We start from the raw sequence: 11,715 nt of genomic DNA on the forward strand, positions 1-11,715 counted from the left end.
AGATAGACAGAAGGCGACGCCCCTGTAAGAACAACGCCCCTGTATTAATTTGCGACGCCCCCTATTAATTAGCATATCTAATAGCTTTTTTACTTATTTGTTTTTATTATTTGATACTTCTTGACTGCTATAGGCAAGTATAATTATTGAAGCTAGATATCCTACCTGCTACACAATAACAAAGTATTTACAGAAAGCACAGCACAACTCCGCTATTTATTGGTGCGTTGTAATCATGAGCACAGCTCTATGAATAACCCATCTAAGCACACATCATTATTTAACGTCCACGTTACGCAAACACCTTCTCCTCTACCTTTGACGAAGATATTTGTACAATATCACGGGTAACTTCAATGGATTTGTTCGGTTGTGAACTGTCAGGAACCGTTAAACCTGCTTCGATGCGTGTTTCTACCATTCTGTCGTCACGGGACTTGTATCCGTCATTCCCAGCGGGTTTCTGCTGCCGGACAGGCAGTGGCATCCTCTCTTTCGTACTGCTTGGATGTTCGAGCGCTGAGTGCAATTGAACTGGCAAGGCCCCTTCGTGGCTCCAGTCCTCTTGGCTTGTGTTGTAAGCCTCTGTGGTATATAATTCGGCTTTGCTGTCTGCAGTTTTGAGGCGGCGGTGCGGATTGAGCTCCAAGCGGTGACTTAGGTTTGCCGATTCGCCGAGCTCTAGGTCCCGCTGCTGCGACTTGTTTCCTGTCTTCTTTGGATAGCTGCCATGCGAACGATGAGTTGAAGACTTGGTGGTGCGAGTGGACAGAGCGGGGATGAAGCGAGAGGCGAGGGGGCGGCAAGCTGGGAGGCAGGCACAGGTCAGGCCGGAGCAGACTTCGGCAACAGACCAGCACGACGATTCAACATTTTCCCATGTGAAGTCTACTTCGAGGTGAAGGAAACGGATTCGGACAACCGAGATTATGCATGTGCTTTCGACAACTGCATTAGTGGATGTGAATGTTAGGCGTGGAAAGGCATTTTTTACGTACAAAAACCCAAGGCAGAAGATGCCAAGAAGAACATACTTCTGGCCTCTGCGGAGCTTCAATCTGCTGATACCTGGCAATGGCAGAAGGAGAACGAGGATGTCGGTGAAGATGTTGCCAGCTGCATTGGAGTACCATAGCGGAAAGTTGGGGAGACAGGTCCCGGGGATACTCTTATCCCAAAATGCGGCAATAGGCCAACAGATGAAAATCATGCCCATCATCTGCGACACGGACCACGCTCCGACGAAGACCATGGCACCTATAAAGATCTTCTTCATCTTGTTCACGGCGAGCACGCGGTAGTACTGGATAAGGAACGTCATCTTGATGCCACCCAGCGCAGCATTATAGAGGATGATTGATGTGTAAAACGTCTTTAGAGAGTGTCAGCAAAACGCTTCATGGAAACATGTTTGAACATTGACAAACCTTCATATAGTCCTTGATCTGTTCTGGGGAAAGAAAGTAGACGTGGCGACCGAGACCATTTCTTACATCTTAAGGATGTCAGCCATCAATGAACCGCGTCGGAAGAGTTGCGGGGGGACGTTTACTCACTCCATACGACCGCGAAGCCACAGCCAAAGACTATCGACTAAACAACCAGAGGTAAGCTTGGCGCTCTTTGATCATTTGACCAAAGTCTTGTCCAAACTCACAAGGGTGAACATGGCCGCCCAGTCGTCCATTCCAATTTGTTTCAAAATGCATAACCTGGTATATATCCGTAACGCAACGACAAGAAAGGTGACTGAGAGGACGGTGCTAACAACACCAATGGCTGTCGATGCTCGCGAGTCGCTTTCGAAGACTCCCGGGGGCAATTCCATCGTTGCGATGAGATTGTTCACAGGTCGTCAACGACAAGACTACCTCTATCAAAGAGGATTATAAAAGTAAACGCTGTTTGCTATGACTTGCGTACGGCGATGTGGTTTTGCCCTCGAAGGTCTGGATGCGATTAGTTACACGTGGATTGGTTGCCGGACCTCGACCAGCCAAAAGCCCACCAAATTCCGAGGGGCCTCGTCTATCTATAATGAATAAGCATTACCATGTTTGGCTTAACTGGACTCTGCATGCCTGAAGTAGCCTGAGAAAGGTAGGGATGGCGTGCTGGATTGATCCTTGGAGATGGGCGGCCCCACCGAACAGCAGCACTCCTGATCTCCCTCGGCTTTGCGTGTCTCACAACATATACGTGGGGACTCCAAGTGGAGATTAATGAATCTGTAGTAAGAATAGTACTGTAGTCAAGTGGCTCCAGGCATACCTCTGTACGGATGGCACTGTGCGTTCATGACACGGCTCATAGGCTGCTTATGCAGCACCACAGCTTGGCAGCCCATGGGTAATTTATAAGGTGACATCCCATTCAGCTCACCAGGTCTCAAGTTCTCAAGACGCAAAAGACGCAAGCTAGAGGCAACTCGACTCATATTAGTCGTTATTGTTCATCTGCTCAGTAGGGGCTTGGATGTCAGGGGACAGGCTTTGGCCCAGACGATGGTTAACAATGTTCCGAAAGAGCGAACAGGAACAGAATATAACAGTGCCTCAGTTTCGTATCGTCACACTGTAAAGCTAAGAACTCCCTGGTTGGGAGCATAGCAGTTTGTGGATCCATGTTCAATCGTCAAGGCAGCTAGTCTGGCATCGTATTCTGGGAACAACATGATAAGAGTGTCACTCGATCAAGATATAGGCTATAGTTTTTGAGGACCTGACCACGCCGACTCTTTGAGTTCAAGAGTGCGGGAAAGAGTAGCCCACTGACGGATGAGTGGCACCGCAAGCGACAAATCACATTGGCCTCTCATTGTTAAGAGCAGCATGCCGGCCTGGATAACTGGTGGCCATGTCCAAAAGTCAGGGAAAGGCTAATCTGGCGCAATTCAATTGGAAAAGTGGAGACTGCGGTGATGCAATCGAGGTCCACAAGACGATGGTTGACTCGCATGTGTTCGCAGAGAGGACCCCAGGAAGTTGCGTCGTTACTGACGGGACACGTAGTGTCTTGCGGTGGGCCACAAGTCGCTCGTCTTATCTCTTTGTCTATTTTCTCCTTCCCCTTCTCTATTGAGGGTAAGCAGAAGGTGTCGGGCGTAGTATCTGTTCAAGTTGGTCGTGATCAAGAGGCAATAGCGATCATTGTGCTTAGTGTCACAAGTATGGTTCTTTTAGTAGGGGTACCTGCTGAGACAATAGGGCTTAATGATACTTATGAATAGCAGTCTGGATCTTACCGGACTACTAGGATCTTGGTTGTTAGAATGCATGGATATTAGTTATACATAGTAGGTATAAGTGAGCACTACAGGAGCTACATAGTAAGGTGTAACCACATTTAAAGGGGCTTAAGAGTGAGAAGTACCTGCAAGACAGCCCGAGACCAAATTGGGAAGGGAAGAAAAGGAAGTGACAAGGAAGAGGGTTTTTAACCCGATAATGGGGGAGGACTAACATCAGCTAATACCACGACCGTATGAAACCGAAGGAGTTTGAAGCTATATCGCTGGAATACTGGACAGACTAGCACGATGGGTATTGAGTGGGACCCATGGGTCTTGTGGATGCCCACCAGCTGTCACGCTGCCATTATCGGGTACCATCACCGTTTACATAGTATACCGATGACAGAGTGTTTCTGGATCTGTCTGTGCGGTGCTGATTGTAGGCCAAGGACATCCAAGTTCAGGTAAGCCGGTCTAGAGAAGGAGTCCCTTTAACAACCTTCAGTGCGGCGAACGAAATGGAATATGTCTACCCGCTTAGAATTTTTCGCTGAAGCTACTGACATATCAAGAACTGCGAACCATAACACAGAAGAAGTTCGCTCGAACATGTGGGGTTTATCGTTTGGTGGTTAATACTAGGATAGAAAGGAACTAGAAGTACCCTCAAACTCGATTCATATCGTACTAGGCTCAAAATAGTGATATGTTTATTATAGTTCGAAATTACAGAACTCTATCTTATCACAGATAATATCCGTACTAGCTAGCCAAATAGACCCTCCTAGCTTCACCTAGTACGATGGTATCCGGCCGAAGTTTTTTCCCCCTGTTAGGTAACTAATGCTCACCCCCCTGCTACAGAACTTCACTTTTGGTGAATATTCCCCCTCTATCATGATGTCAGCTATGGGGGATAATATCATAGGGGGAAAAAACTTACCCCTGCCACCCTGTACATTACTAGTCCATTGGATCAGGTAGTGCTACTTACAACTAGCTGTGCTATTCTAATAATACCTCATGTGCAAGGCTCATCTACAAGTATGAATTAGACCTTCACTCTGCATTAAACTCCAGCTAACCCCAACCCTTGTGTACTCTTTACACCAGTGACTTCTGTTATTCCAGTGCTATCTCAGATACCGATCGCACCCTAAGCCGACGGATTGCGATCCGCTGCACTGGTGCCGAACTGGCTAGTTCATGTATCGACTGGTTTGAGCAATATCGATTTCAAGAACCCTACTAATACTGTTGGAAACATACATTAATCAATGAACAGGATATCTCTGCCGAGTACGCACGGTACCGTGTCGTATCAAGCCTGTCAATTCATGATAGATGATGCATGCAGCAGGCTTGTTGTCAACCCAGGGTACCTTTTTGCAACCTAGTGTAACATGAATCTTCCCTTGCCTAGGGACAAGGGGATACCGAGAGGGGTTGTCCCCACCCCTCGCACAGCGTATTGTCCGTCGCGCGCGCAATCAACTGACTCTGTCGTCACGCCTCGTCCTACCGCTCACACTTGTACTCTGAGCACATCCCAACCCGTCAAGGACTATCCCATTGAGTGCCAAGTGACCTCACATAACCCAAAAGTGGATCTCTACAAGTAATTACTGATAGCTATTGGACAGTTAGCCTGGATTGTGGCACTCTTACTGGTCAGAGGATATGTGAGGTCACCTGGCACTCAGTGGGATAACCAAAACGATTGAGAAAGTCCGAGTCCGAGTATCATTGCAATTGTTGGCTCGGCTAGAGGTGCAAGAATGTCCCTCTCTCCGAGCATGTAGGGATTGGCATTATGTTCGTAGGCTCAGTTGGAGGCGGACACTGTTGTTGTCCGGGAATGTCCACCAGAAAAGCTGTGTCACGCGGAATCCAGCTGAAAGACCTGGGGCCGAGAAAGCGTGCACCGGCAAACCTATCCGGGCACGTAGCAACCATGCCCGGGTGTGGCCCTGTTGGAGACTCTCAGGGCAGGTGAAGGTCAACCATGGATTATCGCAGATACAAAGGCCGAACAATGCACGTCAGGGTGCCGTGCCTGTCAAGTTGAAGATCGGCTTCGTCAAAACTACGTGCATTGATTCGAGAGTCCATCTTCGCTATTCGGAGATTGTCTGTCTCGCCTTCGATACCCTATTTAGTTTGAATAGGCCATACGATTATTCAACGATACTTGGAAGGAACTGAGCGGGATTCCGCAGTCCAGGCGGTCTCCGAGGTGCGTGAGTGGCAATTCTTGCCATATGGAAGTAGCCGCTTCATCCGGGATGCTTCATCCGCTGCGGATCAGACTTGGCAGGATAGGGGCACGAGTCGTGCATCGTGCTTCGCAAATGCAGTCGATCCACTGAATAAGCTTTCATAATGGAAGCCCTGCTATTGCGGTGAGATCAGCTGAGAAAGCGGCTTCCCTGTTGTCCGTATGCCCGTCTTCCTCGAACTTTTGGCAAGCGTGTTTCATAAAAGCAGGTCGTATGACCTCAACAACTCTATGTCGCAATCAACAAGTGGATCTGTTAAATGATAGGGATTATAATAGTTAATTAATTGTGTTGTTGTATGTGTATGTGTAACTGTTAAATGTGGCAAAAGTACACGTGAATTTTGTCAAAGTGGGCGAAATGGCCGCGTGCGCCCGAGCGCACGGTGGAGCAATTGGCTGTAAATGCGCCAGTCATCTCTCAGAAAGATTTCTCTTGTCAAATGTGGCGAAAGTACCGTATACACTGGTTTAAGTCGCGCACGTCTACTTTATAGGCTAACTGTAATGGATATAGCAGACGCTGTAATCGGTCTAGCTTACAGGCAGAAACCTAGATTAGATACTAGCAAAAGTAGGGGCAGTCATGTACGTCAGCAGGAAGCTTGGGTGTAAGCTTGGCTGACTAGGTAGGTAGATAGGTGGGTGGGTTGATTGACTGCCTACTATGATGGGCTTAGCTGATACAAGGCCGCTATACCCCCTACGGTTGGCCTTCAAAGTGGATGTAAGCGGATTAAACCAGTGTATAGTTGTGTCAAAGTAGGCAAAATGGTCGCACGTGCCCGTATCAATGTGGGGCAATTGGCCGCAAATGCGCCGGTCAGATGGATTTTGTCAAAGTGGGCGAAATGGTCGCATGTGCCTGGATCAATGTGGGGCAATTAGCTGCAAATACGCTAGTCATTTCTTAAATAGATTTTGTTAAATCGTAGGGATTGTAATAGTTAATTAATTAATTGTGTTATGTGTTATGTAACTATAGTAAAATGCTGTAGGAATAAGGAAAACCCCCTATTTCTTAGTTATAAATCCTAGGCTAATCCTAGTAATATTATTAGTAAAGTTACCCCTAAAAGTAAGGCTAATTTACTACTTATTCCCTAATAATTTACTATAAGGTAGCTATATATTTACTAGCTAGTTTATATATAATTCTAATATATTTAATATATCTTTTTAGTACTAGGAATATAATTAATTACTATAGTACTTATACTAAATATTCTCTATTTATAGCTTATTTATTTATTAATTATTATTTAATATCTTATATTATTAGTTTTACTAGGGTAGTAATACAGTTAACTATACGTATTAATAGGTAAGTAATAAATAATAGGGGTAAATACTAGTTCTAAATTATACGTAAAAGAAAGGAAACTATTATAGGATTATATAGTAAATCTACTGCGTAATATCCTTATAAATCTAGTAGATTTATAGTAAATTAGCTATAGTTATTCTAGCTGTTTAGCGTTAATCTATACTACTAATATCTAGGTAATAGTTAACATTATAACACTAGTAACCTTCTAAAGTGCTATAAATTATCCTATTTTCTAGTTATCTATATAAGGCCTAAAAACATAATAAAAACAAAAGGCTAAAAAGTATTTAATACTTTTTATATATATAACCTATTATATATATAAAACCTATCTATTTATCTATATCTTTAATTAACTACTATTAATTAACTACTCTAGCGCTTTATTAGGTAATACCTTTATAAATTTATTTACTAGGTTATCCTACCTTTATATCTATTAGATCTTATAGATCTTATGTTACTTATATAACTAGTAAAGTGCTATAATATTAATTATAAGTTACTTCTTCTTAGTAGTACTAAGCTTTATAAGGCACTTATAAAGGGAGTATAAGTTAGTATAAAGGATTATTAGGATTTATAGTAACTTAAGGCAGTTAGTAATTATTATAAGTATAGTGCTAATTATATAGGTAATATTAGTACTAGTAACTATACTATAGACTTTAGAGGCTAGTATACTATATATAACTTTTTTACACTTTATTAAGCTAAAGTAAATAATATTACTAGTAAGTATAAATTTCTTATTATTAGTAGTATATTATATAACGTTACTTTTATTAGTAAGTATAATAATAAAGCTAAGTTATAAGGTAAAATTATAGTTATTTATAAATAAGCTGTTAATAAAGATAAAAAGCTTTATAGTTATAAGGTTAATTAGCTAAAAAAGCAGGCTGTAGTTAAGGTAACTTATTTACTACTTAATTTAGTAGTTAAGAGCCTTAATCTCCTCCTCTATAGGCTCTTAGTGTTATATAGTAACTAAATAGTTAAAGTAAGCCTTAGATTAGTAAATTAATATAATATACGCCTTATAGGCCCGTTACTAGATAAAATCTTACTTAGTAGTAAGTAAATTTATATTAATAGGCTAAAGCTTTTTACCTCAATCTTTTTAGTAAAAGTTTATTTTACTATTATAGCTAAAGGAAAGCACACTACTATTAAAGGTAATAAAATTATTAATAGTTAATAGTTACTTAGGCTTTATAGTAAAAGTTACCTTCTTAAGCTCTTTCTCCTTATAAGTAGAGAATTTATTATCTATAAGGCTAATTATATTATCTATTTATATACTAATAAGGCTAAAACCCTTATTATTAGCTAATAAATTAAGTAGGTAGGGGTTAAAGGTTAATAAATCTATCTAAAGATTCTCTTTATAGTAGTAGTTATATATAGCCTACTAGTAGGTACCTACCTTAGTAATACTATAAAGCAGCTTTATTACCTTTATAATAAAGTTACTAAGGTAAAGATAGTAAATTTATATAAGAAGTCTTATAAGAATAATATAGTTAAGTAGTATTATAGATTAAGTATATACCTAAGTAATATTATATAACTAAAAGTAAAATCTATATTATAAAAGTAATAAGGTAAAAGTAAGGATTAGTTACTAAGCTATTTATTAGATTATAAGTAACTATATAAGAATTATCTCCTTACTATTATTAGTATAACCTTAAATAACTAACTATAATTTCTTATATAGTTACTTATTTTTTTTAACCTTATATACTATTTATAACTTAAAGATCTATATATTACTATACGTTTTCTTATTATAAGTAATAATATAAAATACACTATAGTTAATAAAGGCTTTTACTTTTACCTTATTAGATTCTTTAAAAGGCTTACTAGGTGTAGTAATAATACCTTTTTCTTATAGTTTAATAGTAAGTATATAGTTAGCTTCCTCCTTTATAGTAAGGTATATATTAAAGACGTTAATAATAAGTTATATCTTATAAAAAAAGGTAGTAATTAAGTTCTTCTATAGGTAGCTATAGCCTTATTATAAGGGCAGCCTGTTATTAATAATAATAGTATTATATACTTCCTCTATAGATTTACTAGCTGTTATAGGCTCTTCTTCTTACGCTTACGTAGGATTATTACCTTCTTTAGCTATTATAGGTAGTAGTACTAATTAGCCTTCTTCTTATACTATATAGTATAGCTTTACTATAGTAATATAAAAATTATATAGGCTATAAGGTAATTTAATAGTATAGGTAATACTATTATTAGTAAGTAGGTAAAATAGGCCTTACTAGCTATTTTTCTTATACTATATATAGATAAGTAATTAGAAAAGTAGTACTATAGTATTTATTATATCTAGGCTGTTATATATTACTAGTATATTACGTACTTATCTCTTTATATAGATTTACTACACTATATTTATAGCCTTTTTTACTACTTTAGCGCGCTATATAGTAGAAAAGGTAAGTAGTAAATTATCTATAATATAGGGGTATACCCTAAAAATAAGTAGAGTTAGTATAAGGCTATTAGGGCTAGTAGTATTATTAATAGCTTTAATAGCTAATTAAAAGGTAACTTTAGGCTTATAATTACTTTCTATATAGATAATCTTATATATATAGTAAAAAGTAGTATAGTATTACTTAACTTTACTAATAGATTAATAAGCCTTAATAGGCACTTTATTAACCTTAATAAATAACATATAAGTAGCGTGTTTAAATTTAGCTATATAAAAGTTTAAGCTAATATTAGTAGTAATCTAATTAGGTAGCCTAAGATATATATTAATCTAGTATATTTATAATACCTCCTATATATACTTTATAGTAACTAAACATAAGAATCTTACTATATTAAATATAGTAGCTAAGTTAACTACATAAAGTATAGGCTTATTACTATCTATATATATTATATTAATAAAGATTTTATAGTTAAATTTATAGTTATTATATAGTATAAATTTAAAGTAGCTAGAGGCCTTTACGTTAAGTTAGTAGTAATAGTAGTACTTATTAATCTCTTTAAGTATAGTAAAGGAGGTAGATTTACCTACTTATTTAAGTAACTTATAAAGGTAATTTACTAATAGATAGCTAAATCTATAGTAAATCTAGCATAATTTACTATTAGTTAAGTGTTACTCTATAATAGCGCTCTTAGGCGGCTCTAAAAGTATCTATATATAGCCCTATTTTTAAGTAATAAGTATAATAATCTTATCCTTAATAAGCTAGTTAGTAAGGTTATTAAATTTTATACTATAGTAATCTATATCTTATAGGTAAAAAAGAAATAGTATATTACTTATTATTATATAGAAAACAAGCTTACTAATTAGTATAAGTATATAGATAACTTTAAGGGATTTATAGTAATCCCTACTACTAAAGTAAATTATTACTTTACTAGTATAAGTAGTATCTAGTAGGATCTCCTTACTAAGGTGTTTTTTAAGGGTAAAGTACTACTACTAGCTAGCTATAAATATCTTAGCTATACCTATATTAAGTATAATACCTTAAAAGGTAGATATAAAGTAGTAGTTATTAAATATAAAGATATTACTACTTTTTATAGTTATATTAAGTAATTCTTTTTTGTATAGATTTTTATAGGTAATAGTATAAAACGTTACTTAGTTATATAACTTCTTATAAGTTAATAAGCTATTAATTAACTACTTACTAAAGTACGTAGTTATAGTAAAAAACGTAGTAAATTTATAGTTTTTACTATCTAATAGATAAGTTTTACTATCTTTACTTACTTCTTTAAAATAAATTAGCTTATTACCCTTATAGTTAATAAAAAGGTAACTAAAGGTAGCCTATAAAGCCTATATAAAGTAGGTGCTTTTATACTATATAAAGGAGGCTTATTATTCCTCTTTAGTGTACTTAGTTAACTAATAGCTTAATTTACTATAGATAAAGCACTTCTTAGATAAATTACTACTAGGTAGTACTTTACTACTAGCTAACTATAGAGGGCCTTATAAATAGCCTTACTGTCTCTAGGGGTTTACCCTATAGTTATACTAGCTATTATACTTATAGTTAACCTAGTATTAGTTATTATTATAATTATTATTAGTAAAGTATTATAACTATAGCTTATAGTAAAGAAGTAAATTTACTATACTACTATATAATTATATATAAAGGCTACTAAAGGTAGTAAGTAGATGTAAAGGTACGTGGCTAAGTGCCTTGACTGGGAAGGGTATAGAAGGTAGGTCTATTCTGTTGACTAGACTTTTTGCTGGAGAGTCTAAGATTTTCCCCCTCCAGCCTGGACTAAATGGCGAATGGTCGCCGACGTATTGCCGAGGTTCTACCGTGGTTTCCACGCGACCCTTGTCTTGACACCCTTACAGTAGATTAAGGATAGTAATAAAGTATTTAGGTACGCTATAGCAGTAAGTAAGTAATTACTTATAATAATCTTTATTATATAAGGTACTATTATAAGTAGTTACTTACACTAACTAAGTAATTTATATAATAAGTACTTTAAGTACTTTAAGCTTACTTTTACTAGTATTTTCTCTAGTAATTAAATTAAAAAAGGTATAGTAAAGCTTAGCTAGGCGTAAAAGGTGTACTTTATTACCTTTAAAGTGTTATTTAAGCTTTACTATTATTATATTAAAGTTATTAGAATAACTAAGTAATAAAGTAGTATAATACTTATATAGCTTCTCTTTAAGTATTACTATTACTACTATACTATAGTGGTTTTATAGTATACCTATATAGACGTAAAGGTTATAAAAAAACAGTAACTTTAAGTTAATAGTTTTATATAGGCTACTACTATATATTAAACCTATATTATTTATATAGAACTTTATTAAGTCTATTA

At 37.0% G+C, this 11,715-nt stretch overlaps 1 protein-coding gene across 1 annotated transcript; it reads right to left on the minus strand.

Annotated features, from left to right (window-relative positions):
• Nucleotides 1-292: 292 nt before the first annotated feature.
• On the minus strand, nucleotides 293-1,828 carry GLRG_11886 (uncharacterized protein; the record flags this gene model as incomplete). Its single annotated transcript, XM_008102569.1, has 5 exons — nucleotides 293-938; nucleotides 999-1,372; nucleotides 1,428-1,495; nucleotides 1,557-1,593; nucleotides 1,658-1,828. The coding sequence occupies 5 exons, from the start codon at nucleotides 1,826-1,828 to the stop codon at nucleotides 293-295; spliced, it is 1,296 nt and encodes a 431-aa protein (XP_008100760.1).
• Nucleotides 1,829-11,715: the final 9,887 nt, after the last annotated feature.

This window comes from Colletotrichum graminicola (genome assembly GCF_000149035.1).
Source record: "Colletotrichum graminicola M1.001 genomic scaffold supercont1.168, whole genome shotgun sequence".
NCBI lineage: Eukaryota > Fungi > Ascomycota > Sordariomycetes > Glomerellales > Glomerellaceae > Colletotrichum > Colletotrichum graminicola.